This window comes from Pteronotus mesoamericanus, unplaced genomic scaffold (genome assembly GCF_021234165.1).
Source record: "Pteronotus mesoamericanus isolate MK-2021 breed Mesoamerican mustached bat unplaced genomic scaffold, CSHL_Meso_final contig_105, whole genome shotgun sequence".
NCBI lineage: Eukaryota > Metazoa > Chordata > Mammalia > Chiroptera > Mormoopidae > Pteronotus > Pteronotus mesoamericanus.
Window position 1 is genome coordinate 18388479 of NW_026555006.1, and position 12879 is coordinate 18401357.

General features: G+C 33.7%; 1 protein-coding gene across 2 annotated transcripts in view; it reads left to right on the plus strand.

Annotated features, from left to right (window-relative positions):
- LRRC7 (leucine rich repeat containing 7) overlaps positions 1–12879 on the plus strand; it is a 389615-nt gene that overhangs the window by 283405 nt on the left and 93331 nt on the right. For both annotated transcript variants that reach the window (XM_054574559.1, XM_054574567.1), the window contains exons 15-17: positions 724–848; positions 2867–3115; positions 7870–8070. In XM_054574559.1, coding sequence (XP_054430534.1) covers positions 724–848; positions 2867–3115; positions 7870–8070 — 575 coding nt within the window. The remainder of the gene's footprint in view (positions 1–723; positions 849–2866; positions 3116–7869; positions 8071–12879) is intronic.

Here is a 12879-nt window from a genome sequence, read left to right on the forward strand (position 1 = left end):
TTAGACTGATACTTTCATGTTAAAGACTAAATTTTCCACGTTTGTTAACCCTAAAAATAAACTCTCTTTTATTATTCCCACCCCAATGTTCGTGGGTGCATACACACACACAAAAGGGCAGTCTTGGGCAATTTGCAAAACTGTTGTTATGTAGTACCTTTTATAAAATACTGACAGAGTTTAGTAGTTACAAATATGGGCTCTGTAATTACACAGATATGGACTAGAATTCCACATTGGTACCAGAGAAGCTGCATGTCTTTGAGCAAGTCTTAACTCAGCTCTAGCTTCCTCATTAGTAAATTGAGGGTGATATTAGTATTACTATTGTGTGTTGTGAAGGTTAAAAGAGATATTTTAAAATGTTTAATCCAGCTCTCTATTATTTCTGTCCTATGAAGAGCTCATTCTCTACACTGGAAAACTTCCCAATCTCAATATAGAATTAATGTATACTTAAGAAAGTTGAATTTGTGTTAAGATGTTAAAAGACCATGTAACAAATATCAAGGAATTTTATTCCCTTTCCCCCTTCTTTCCTTCTTTCTTTTTTCCTTTCTTTCTTTATTTCCTAATTTTTTCTTTCCTTATTTTTCCCTTTTTAAAAATTGTTATATTTGTTTGTAGTACCTATCACCATTGTTTGTGTAGTGTACTAACCTCTATTAACACTTTATGTAAAAAAAAACAATAAAGCAATAATATTTTGGAATCTAACTGTAGATTTCCAGTCAGACAGTGACAGCTTTAACCCTACACTGTGGGAAGAACAGAGACAACAACGCATGACTGTTGCCTTTGAATTTGAAGACAAAAAGGAAGATGACGATAATGCTGGGAAAGTTAAGGTGACCTTTTAATTTTGGGGGTTTTTTTTTCTTCTCATTATTTTGCTTGTTCAATGTTATTATTCTAATAGACTTTGGGAGAAACTAAGTAACCTCTGCTAGGAGGTCAGCTACATGTTTAAGTCTCATGGGGGTACCTTTCATTTATAGCAAGGTGGTAATTGTGGAAGCATTGCTGTGTTTGAGAATGAGATTAATGCCCCAGTTTTGACTGCGCACTTTTGATAGGCCACCCCATCTTACAGGATAACGTGAAAGAGATTCAAGGTGAGAAAAGCCAGGAAAAAAAAAGCAAACAAATCTGAGTGATGGGCTTTACCTAAACATCTTATATACCTTTTAAAACACTGAAAAGCTTTTCTTTTCATCACTGAGCAAGGCAGGACGCAGACTGTATGAGGCCAGTTTTATTGAAGAGCCAATGTATTAATGTATTACATTGGCATTAAAATCTCTGAAAGTTTCTAATGTTCCTGGGATGTTTGAGAAGAATTTATGAGTCTTCTTAAGTGGGAGGACAAGTTTTAAAGGAGGTGAGGACTAATAGCAGGTCGTGTTCCTTAGTATAATAATTTTAATTTTTTAACTACAGAGCATTTTTTTTAAATCCTTTATTGGCGCTAATAACAACAAGGCTGAATTTTTAAATCTTTATTTTTTGTTATTTAAATTTGAAAATATTAGCATTGATATTGATCTTTATCAATATCAGATCTTCATGTTATCATGAGAGCAACATCTTGAATCTCTTACTAATTTTTATGGTAGTGTTTGTGTAATTTTTTCATCATGTTTACTAACAGCTTTCACTCTTAGTAACTAATTTCCTAAGTAATTGTAAATGCATTTTATTAATAAATCCAGACTGTGTGATATGTTATTTTCTGTCCTCTCAGTCCCACATTCTCTAAACTTTTTTCTTAAGCCAACACACTTTAGAACCTTCCTAGAATCAGACAGTAAGTAATTGATAAAGCATATCTATATCATTGTAGAGAATCCAAAATAGATTCCTAAATCAAGATGATAATTTTGTTTTAAAAAATTGGGTTAAAAAATGTCTCTGGATGATTAGTGCTATCTAATAACCAGAGACATTTTTATTGTGAATTCCTAGGGAAAAAAATGCTAAACTAAAAATAAACAAAAACCTTTAGAACATTTTTTTTAAGGATTTCATGTGTTAGATCCAGAACCATGGATGATGCATTCTATACTGGACCTTTGATTCATTGTTTTACTTCATTGAATGTCAAAAAGTACATACTTCTTCCTAAAAATCTATATTCAAAGGATCCAAGAGGAAAATAGTGTATTTAATGTACTCATATATGTGTTAATAAAAACATAAAATATAGTAAATGCAAACAATTATTTAGAAGCCCTGTTTGTGTGTTATGTGATCAGGTTTGTTTATAATCACAGTAGGTTCATTATACTTTAGAGTACATCTTTCTGTATGTTTATTTATATTTGGTTTATTTATGTTTTGGTAAAGCCATATGTTTCCCAAATCTCAAATTACTTGACTTCAACTAATTTGAATGTTTCCAATGCCACTGGCTATTGGACAAATTAGAACACAAACAAACTTCTAAATAACTCATCATGGAAATATGATGAATGGAATATACTGAAATCTTAAACTGAATTAGTCACACTTTTCTGGTTCATTACATGTACATTAAACATAGCACAATTTTAGCTTTAATTTTCATAAAATGTGTAAAGGAACCAGTGATCTATGCCACCAGCTTCCAAATAGACTAGAGTGTAATGCCTTACTTAGAGTGTGTATAGTGTAGTATGAATGCTGCATTGTGTGAAGAAATTGTGACACTTTAGCTTCATTTGATATTGGTACTATTTTACTACATAGAGTTTAAACTAATTTTCTGATGGTTGTTTTAAATGCATTACCCAGAGTAAAAAAAATCAAGAGTAGAAAAATGATAAAGTGAAAGTGTTGCTACAGTGCTCCTCTTTCTCCCAGAAAATGGAGATTCCTTCTCCCACAGGATCACTCCTGCCAAGCCCCCTGGGAAAGGGGCCAGCGTGGGATTACTCTCCAACCTGCCAGACTGTCTGGCGATTGCTGCACACCATGGGCCAGGTGTGATCAGCAGATCCAAGATATGCCCGTCCCCCAGAATGACCCACAGCTGGCATGGGGTTGTATAAGTGGCCTCCAGCAGGAAAGGAGCATGTGCACTCCATTGCCAGTTGCAGCACAATCCACCACTCTTCCCTCTCTAAGTGGCAGACAGGTAGGCCTAGGTGTTGGGGTAGGAGAATCCCCCATGTAGAGGCAACCTTGGAACAGTGGTTTATGGGGTATGTTCTGCATGACTTGGGACAAGAAATGTTGGTCACAGAAACTTACCAATTGCCAGTGTTTGATCCCAATTTAATTTTTGTTCAATGACATTGGCAATGGGGTGGGGACACCTGAGTCAGGGGGGAGGGAACATCATAATGAGGTGCCTAATTGTGGGATATCTGGCATGATATTAAATTGGGTGCTTCATTTTTATTATGTTTTTATTTTTAAATATTTTTTAATTTAAAGTGTGGGAATACCAATAGTCAAGCAGAATGTTGATGACACTATTGATAAAGTCTAAATTACCCCCACACATACACACACTTTTGAAAAATATTAATTCTGGGGAAGATTAAGTAACTGAACTTGATTCTTAAAATAGCATGGGATTTGAATTGAGATTTGCTGAACATAAACTTTAAGCACAAAGATGGCATCTGTTGAAAAGTATCAATTTCATTTTAATTTAAGGCACAGATGATGAGAATTCCTATAAGAGAAAATTGGCTTGGGAGTTGTGGCCAATAGAGTTTCTTTATCTCCATGGCATGGATCTTTAAGAGTTTAAGCGGGGGGAAAAAAGCTTTAATGGGATGTGAAAGAACACTGTATTTTTTTGTAAATTTTGTCATCCACATGTAATGGACTAGATTCTTATTCTGTCTTATATTCTTTCTACAATATAAGGCAAGCTGAGAATGCATTTTCCTAACTAAAACTGCTATACATTCCCTTTGTATGTAAAATGTTCCATTTAACTTCTAAAGTAAGATACCTAATAATCAATAATCAAAGCATTAACTATTATTTCTCTTACTGGAATTTACAACCAAATCAAATTGAAATTTAATCATTATATAAGAAAACCACAGCTCTGTATAAATTCAAAATATCACTTCAAAATGCCCTAATTAAGAGCACTAATTCTTTCTTCATTGCTAAATTTTGGGGAGTCTCCAACATCTTGCAGCTGCTATTTGCATTTACTGCACTTTGTTTAGATCTGAGATATAAAGAATAATGTGAAACATTTCTATTTCCCAAAATTAAAATAAATAGCATTTCAGTAAATATCATGCATTTTAATAAAATGTATATGTGAAATGAGCAAATACTTTATGGTGAGTGATATACACAACATTTGGTAAGAACATAACTGACAGATTTTCCCCACCTATGTGTATAATAAATGAATTGACATATATTTTCATCCCATATTAGAATAAGGGAATATTTTTAGCCTATATATATAGAAATATAAAGAAACCACTTCTGTATTTGGGCATTACTGAGCTATTAATATAATTTAATTGTGTTTATGTTTATTTTCTAAAATACTGAACACATGAGTTGAAAAGTAGGAAGGGAGAACAATCTGCAAAGAGTATAAAATATACTTTAACAGAGCTTACAAATATAGTAGACTTATAAAATTATAGTTTAATTTAAAAATAAATTGTAAACTATTATGTTAGCTTATGTTGTAAAAAATTGGATTTATCTTGTTATTTAACTCAATAAAATTCACATTTTAGACTTCTAGTATTTCTTCTACAAGATTGTACAAATATATCCTGTACCTATAACAGGAAATAGATCTGAGCCAAGTAACACTTACTTAGCATAAACTTTGGAGTCAAAGAGCTAAGTTCGAATTTGGGTATTGCTACGTATTAAGTATGTGACCTTGGGCAAGTAACTCATACTGTCTAGGTCCCTGGGTTCATTTTCCTCCATAAAATGGGAACAGATGCTATAATGGGTTGTGAAATTTAAATGAGGTTTAATTATAATTAATCACACATTATTAATTAATATTATTAATCACTTAAAAACATGTGGTAAATAATGAATAAGCATTATTACAGAAATAACTAATACTAAAATAAATGCCTCTATAAAACATTTCCCATGGTGCCTGATACATGGCAAATCCTGAATAAATGGTAGTTGTTGCTGCATACAGTCTGAAAACAATTTAGACAGTTTCAGGTATTGTGGTTAGACATATATAGTAGAATCTAGAGTGCTAAAGGAATCCAGATTTTTTAAATACATAAGTAGAACATGATATTAAAACCAGTATCTAATCTCTGCATAGAGACCATAAATTTTCAAAGGACTATCACATTTAGTATCTCATTTTAGGTCTCCATTTACAAAGTGTGTGAGAGAGATATCATCACTCCCATGTGATATCAGTGGAAAATTGATAGCTAGTCAAGGTAGCTCTGGTTTATATTTCAGTCTTCTGACTCCAAGTCCAGTAAGTTCTACTGAGAGACTAGTAAGTGGGAAGCAAGGAGCTTATTGTCTAGGTGGAACAAATCCAAGTTTTATGAGATCTGAAGTTTCCACAGTTTCAGAGCAGCCCCTTTATGACCAAAATAGAAAATAACCATGTAAATATATAAGTAGGGCTTCTCACAAGGCTTTGGAAAGAACACATGCAAGTGACAAGTCCCAAAGCTTGAACTTCATTTGCTTCATGGCAAATCTGCTCCTGTTTCTAGAGTTAAAAATTTTTACGGAGATAAAGTACCCAAATATATTCTGGTGATGTGACCACAACATCACATTAATTAGCTTATAAAATAAACAGAAAATATTGGTACAATAGCCATTAGCAAATAGTCATGTAATTGTGTCAGATGAGACATAGCATCTACAAAAATTAGATTACATTATTCAGTAAAGTACTTAATTCAATTAAAGAACACTTCACATTTTTGCCTTTGATTTAATCAGAAGCACAATTTAAGCATTGAGGATGTTTCAAGGTACATAGAACCTTAATTTAATGACCTATGTGAAAATATTTTTCATTCCTATTCCACTGGTTATTAAAAATTAAAAGATGTTTTTAATTGGCATAATAGTCATACTATTCTATAATTTACACTTTTAAATGGGGAATTTGACTTTAAGTCCTTTGATATCAAGTACTTTTAAACAAGTTCAACAATATAATTTAAAACATAGATTTAATTTGGGGTTAACATTTCTACTACAATTTAAACAGCATATCCAATATGCGTGCATTCAAACGGACTTTGTCTAGCATGGAATCATTCTTTTCATGTTTATTTAAGAATGCAATGTAAATTAACTACCCAGAAATATACTTGTATTACACTCTAACAACTTATACTTTTTCTGTAAAGTCTAACTTTTTCTTGGGTTATATTTTTGTAGCTTTATATTTATATCCTATTAATTTCATCCATATTTATTTGGGAGTATGAAAGATTAAATTACATTTAAACAATACTTAACACTAGCAAAATTATCTGGTTTTTCATCAGCTTTCCAAAAATTTATTGAAAAAATAATTTTGTATTTTTAGTACTGAAACGAATATTAGAAATCATCTAGGGAAGTCCAATGCCAGTATTTGAGAAGGAAAACGAGCCACAAGAAAGATGAAATACTAGAATAACAAAGTTGGTGGATTTGCTAAAACTGCAGATGAGCAAAAGTGTTTGAGTTCATATTCATAATCCCCAGATCTATACCGCCATCACAGTTTCTTACATCCCATGAATTACATGGCTGTGCGGGGATAGGTATGTGTGTGCCCTTCCCTCTTCTTTTTTTCTCTCTCATTCCCACACTTCTTCAACTTGTCTTCCACCTGCTCCTCCTCAGCCTTCCCCCTACCCGCACTTTCCAGAGACACATACTCACCACAATCACATAAACCATTCCATTTTGTAAAGTTGGTTCTACTCAGATGCAAAAAGTCATGATTTTTGGAACAAGTCTGGCCAAGTAAATCTGCCCCTTATTTTCCTCCCATTCCTTTTGAATCAGCAATAGCAATTTGTATCTATTCCATTTAAGTAATATAAGTACTGTGATGTTTGAATATTCTATATGGAATGTTTCATATTTTCTCTCTAAATGAAATGGGAAAAATAATCATTTATATATAATACACCAGGAAGGAGTTCGAGAATGGAGATAACTATCTGGATAAATATAAGTCAAAATTTACATGTTTGCCTAGAATATCTTAGAAAATGTTCACAATTTTTTATTTCTCTTTATTGTAAGACATTACATACAAAGCATGTTACTTTATTAGGGTAACAATTAAATTTAAAGCTACCCTGAAACATATTCTCTTAAATATTAGTAAGACTTAGCTACCCTACCTTTTGTAACGTGCTACTTAGCACAGAGCTGAAACATGTTTGGATAGCAGGTATTGTCACCTCCTGGTTTGCTAATAAAGGATAATTCACTCTACTTGTAAATCTTTTGGGGTCTCCTCTATCACCTGCATTAATATTTCAAGTATATTTTTAACATCAAAATAATGACATAAATAGTTAAGACAGGGAAAGGAAGAGCCTCTGAAATATAAAATCAGCTAATAATCACAATTAAATTTTTCAGATTACCAGCCACTTAAGTGTTGGATGTACTGCTCTTTCAACCATTATAGAGTAGGTCTAAAGATAGGATATAATCCAAAAATTGGGTTTAATCTGCAAGGGTGGGTAAGGGTAGGAAGTCCCCCAGGCAGAGTGAGAGGCAAACACTAAGTGTTCTACTCTGCGGAGCAGTTTCTCAGCCAGCTCCACACTCACTATACTGCATTTGCTTGTGCTACTACACGTAAAATGGAGTCATTTTTGTGAACATGCTTGCTGAAGGTATTTTTATGTTAAATTTCTTTTTATAAACTTCTAGGTTGAAATAAACCTAAAACGATATCCAACTCCTTACCCAGAGGATTTAAAGAATATGGTAAAATCTGTTCAAAATCTGGTGGGTAAGCCAAGCCATGGAGTGCGTGTTGAGAATTCAAATCCAACTGCTAACACGGAGCAAACTGTGAAAGAAAAATATGAACACAAGTGGCCTGTAGCCCCAAAGGAGATTACAATGGAGGTATTTCAAGGTTATTGGTAATTGCCAGTGTGGTTTGGATTTTTTGAATAACTAAATGATGTTTCTTTTTCAACTGAATAGGTCCTCCTTAAAACATACATTTCCCAAAGTATAAATGCAGTCTCTCTACTCTTTCAGACTATGAGGGTTGCATTTAATAAATCACAGATAAATGATGCCTTCCTGGCCTAAAATCATTAATACAGCTCCAAAAGTTCCAATATACCCAGAAAAATAATTTGCTCACCCCTCTAACCCTAGACAGTACATGCATTATATCATTTTCATGATATCCTTTTGGCAACACCAAACTTATTGTTTGAGTCATTAGAAGTGACTAAATAAAGATTTTTTTTATTCTTCAAATCTCAGTAAAATTCAGACTTAGAGACAAGAAATTTTTTTGATGTTTTTGTGTTTGGGTTGCAACCTTTCTAAGTAAACACTACAATAAACAACAAAGAAAGGGGAGATAAATTTGAAATTTTGGTTTATTCAATTTAGTCATGTGAGCTTAATTTCTATATTTGAGAATGAATTAGATATTCATCCATATCAATTTTTTTGGTCTGAAAAGAATTCAACTACATGTATGCCACCTCTGCACTACTTCATCTACTCTTCAGATACTTTATCATCTTTTTATTTTCATATGGAACATAATTGGTATGAAAACATCTAGAAGTTCCTATAACTACTTCTCTAAAATTTAGATTGGCAAAACTCTTTTACAAATCTGCATTTCACAGCATCAATTTGTTGCATTGATTAAACACCAACTGTGTATTTAGCACTGTACTAAACCCTGTGAGAGAGAGGGAAGAAATATAAAATGCGTGCACAGTCCCCCTCTAATTTAGGGCCTAGCCGAGTAAACTTATCCAACATGAAGTAATTAGGAAATACATTATATGAAATATGACTATATGGATGGTTGTGTGATGAAGAATATAGTAGTCTAAGAAACTGGAGAGATAAGCAGTCATTGCCAATCAGTTAAAAAGTTACTTGAAGCAGTTTAATGTTGAACTACATACTAATAATTGGGTGATTATTTTAAAGTCAAAAAGAGAGGATGGCTTTCCAGGCCAAGGGAAAAGCTTGAGCAAAAATAACCATGGTGTTCATATCTGCCAGTGGAGGTACCACACCAGCCAGCCCAGAAGAGAGGCATACACATGGATACGTAGTGAAGAAAATTTAAGTAAATATTCATCTTTGTTGCCTTTTTCTCTTTGCTTAAAAAATCAGTATTATTTACTTTTCCAAAATATTATAACTATGCTATAGTAGAACAACATATTTTAATGTCTAAGATATTGCAATAATATAAAAAGGCAGAAAAACAGCTTTCGCAGGTACACATTAAAAATACACTGTATTTAAACCCCATGTAATCACAATTTAACATCAAAATAACTGTGAGATCATGATAATTCATAAACTGAGTAATTTTATTACAACTAAAGTGATCCTAAAATTGCTTAATACAGGGATACAATAGGTGAGGCAAGGAAAAGATGGCTTTGGTCATGAATTTAATAATTATCTTAGTGGATGAAATAGATCTTAAATTGTCCCACAAGTACTCCAAGCAAATCCATAACTAAGTTTAATGTTTCTTCCCCTCACTTACTTCTACATCTGTGTTCCTGATCTTGATCTCAGCTGGCACCATTATTATCTACTTATTTACTCACGCTAGAAATCTGGGTGGTATTCCGATTCCTTTTCCCTACTTTCACTCCACTCCCTGCACCGTCCACACAAGCACCAAAGCCTATGCATTTTCATCTATTTCTCCTGTATCTTTTCAGGTCCTCAACTGTGTCTTGCATTAGTGTAAAAATGGTCAACTTCTTGGCTCATCTTGTCCTCAGCTCTCTCCTGGCCTTACTAATGATCTTTCTAGCACAAATCTAATTTTGCCCTCCTTTCTAAAATTATTTATTTACTTGTTAATTTTTAATTACATTTATTGGGATGGCATTGGTTACTAAGATCATATAGGTTTCAAGTGTACCTTTATATGATACTTTATCTGTATATCGCCTTGTGTACCAACGATCCAAAGTCAAGTCTTCCATCACCATACATTTGGCCCTTTTTAAAACATCTGTGGCGGCTTCTTATTGCCTATCTAAGCTCCTTAATTAGCTAGGGCAGCCAAGCTCAATAGAAAGAAGATTGACACTCAACCTTCAGCTTTATATTTATTTCTGATTTGCCCCTCCTTTTCACTGATAACTTCAATACTTTCTTTAATGGTTATTCTATTACAGTTGTCCCAGTTTGTCCCCCTTTGCCCTCCTCCTCCTATCCCACCCCCCCTACTCCCACAGTCAATTCCCACCCTGTTGCCTATGTCTATAGGCCATTCATACCTGTCCTTTGACTAGTCCCTTCCCCTTCTTTCCACCATTCTCCCCCCCACCCATGGTCACTGTCAGTCTGCTCCATGGTTCCATACCTGTGGTTCCATTTTGTTCATTAGTTTATTTTATTCATTAGATTCCTCTTATAGGTGAGATCATATGGTATTTGTCTTTCACGGACTGGCTTATTTCATTTAGCATAATATTCTCCAGTTCCACTCATGCTGTCGTGAAAGGTAGGCGTTCCTTCTTTCTTTCTGCTGTGTAGTATTCCATTGGGTAAATGTACCACAGTTTTTTGATGTGCTCATTTACTGATGGGCATTTAGGCCATTCCCAGCACTTGGTTATTATAAGTTCTTTTGAATTAAAGATTTGGGATTCTTAGGGTATAATCCCAGCAGAAGGTCAAAAGGCAGTTTCATTTTTACTTTTTTTGAGGAAATTCCATGCTGTTTTCCATAGTGGCTGCACCAGTCTGCATTCCCACCAACAATGCACTAGGGTTCCCTTTTCTCCACATACTTGACAGCACTTGTGTTTTGTTGATTTGTTTATGATGGCCATTCTGACCCATGTGAGGTGATATCTCATTGTGGTTTTAATTTGCTTCTCTCTGATGGCTAGTGATGTTGAATATCTTTTCTTATGCCGATAGGCCCTTAGGCCCTTTGTATGTCCTCCTTTGAGGAGTGTCTATTCAGGTCCTTTGCCCATTTTTTAACTGGATTATTTGTCTTCCTGGTGTTGAATCATATGAGTTCTTTATATATTTTGGACAACAAACCCTTATCTGATGTATCATTGGCAAATATGTTCTCCCATGTGGTCAGGTCCCTTTTCATTTTGACTGTGGTTTCTTTAGCCATGCAAAAGCTCTTTAATTTGATGTAGTCCCATTTGTTTAGTTTTTCCTTTATTTCCCTTGCCTTAGGAGATATATCAGCAAAAATATTGTGATGTGGGATGTCTAAAATTTTACAGCCTGTTTTCCTCTAGGACTTTTATGGTGTCTTGACTTATATTTAAGCCTTTTATCTATTTTGAGTTTATTTGGGTATATGGTGTAGGTTGATGGCCTAATTTCTTTTTTTTTTTTTTTACATGTCCAAGTCTAGTTTTCCCATTTATTGAAGAGGCTATTTTTATTCCATTGTATGCTCATGCCACCTTTGTCAAATATTAGTTGATCATAGAGACATAGGTTTATTTCTGGGCTCCCTGTTCTGTTCCAGTGATCTCTGTATCTGTTTTTATGCTAGTAGCAGGCTGTTTTGATTATGCTGGCTTTGTAATTCAGTTTCATATCAGATATTGTGATCCCTCCCACTTTGTTCTTCTTCCTGAAGATTGCTGAGGTTATCTGGGGTCTTTTTTGGTTTCATATAAATTTTTGAAATATTTGTTCTAGATCTGTGAAATATGTCCTTGGTATCATAATAGGAAACGCACTGACTCTATAGATTGCTTTGGGTAGTTTAGACATTTTAATGATGTTAATTCTTCCAATCCATGAACATGGAATATGCTTCTATTTATTTGTATCTTCCTTAATTTCTTTCTTCAGTGTTCTATAGTTTTCAGAGTACAGTTTTTTACCTCCTTAGTTAAATGTGTTCCTAGGCATTTTATTTTTCTGTTGCTATAGTAAATGGGATTTTTTCCTAGTTTCTCTTTCTGATATTTCATTATTGGTGTATAAAAGTGCTTTTGATTTCTAGATATTGACTTTGTATCCCTTTATTTTGCCAAATTCACTTATTAAGTTAACTAGTTTTTTGGTGGAGACTATAGGGTTTTCTATATACACTATCATATCATCTGTAATGACAGTTTTACTTCCTCTCCAATTTAGATGCCTTTTATTTCTATTTCTTCTCTAATGGCTGAGGCTAGAATTTCTTAGTACTATGTTGAAGAAGAGTGGTGAAAGTGGATACCCTTGTCTAGTTTTAAACTTAAGGGGAAAGTTTTCAGTATTTGCCTCTTGAGTATAATGTTGGCTGTAGGCTCCTCATATATAGCCTTTATTTTGTTGAAGTATGCTCCTGCTATTCTCACTTTTCTGAGTGTTTTTATCATAAATGGGTGCTGTATTTTATTAAATGCTTATTCAGCATCTATTGATATGATTATGTGATTTTTGTCCTTCGTTTTGTTTATGTGATGTATTATGTTTACTGATTTGCAAATATTGTACCTTCCTTGCATCCCTGGGATGAATCCCACTTGATCCTGGCGTATGATCTTTTTAATGTATTGCTAAATCTGAATTGCCAATATATTGTTGAGGATCTTACCATCTGTGTTCATCAGAGATACTGGCCTGCAGTTTCCTTCCCTTGTTGTGAGTTTACTGGGTTTGGAATTAGGATGATACCAACCTCATAAAAAGAGTTTGGGAATCTTCTCACTTCTTAAATTTTTTGGAATA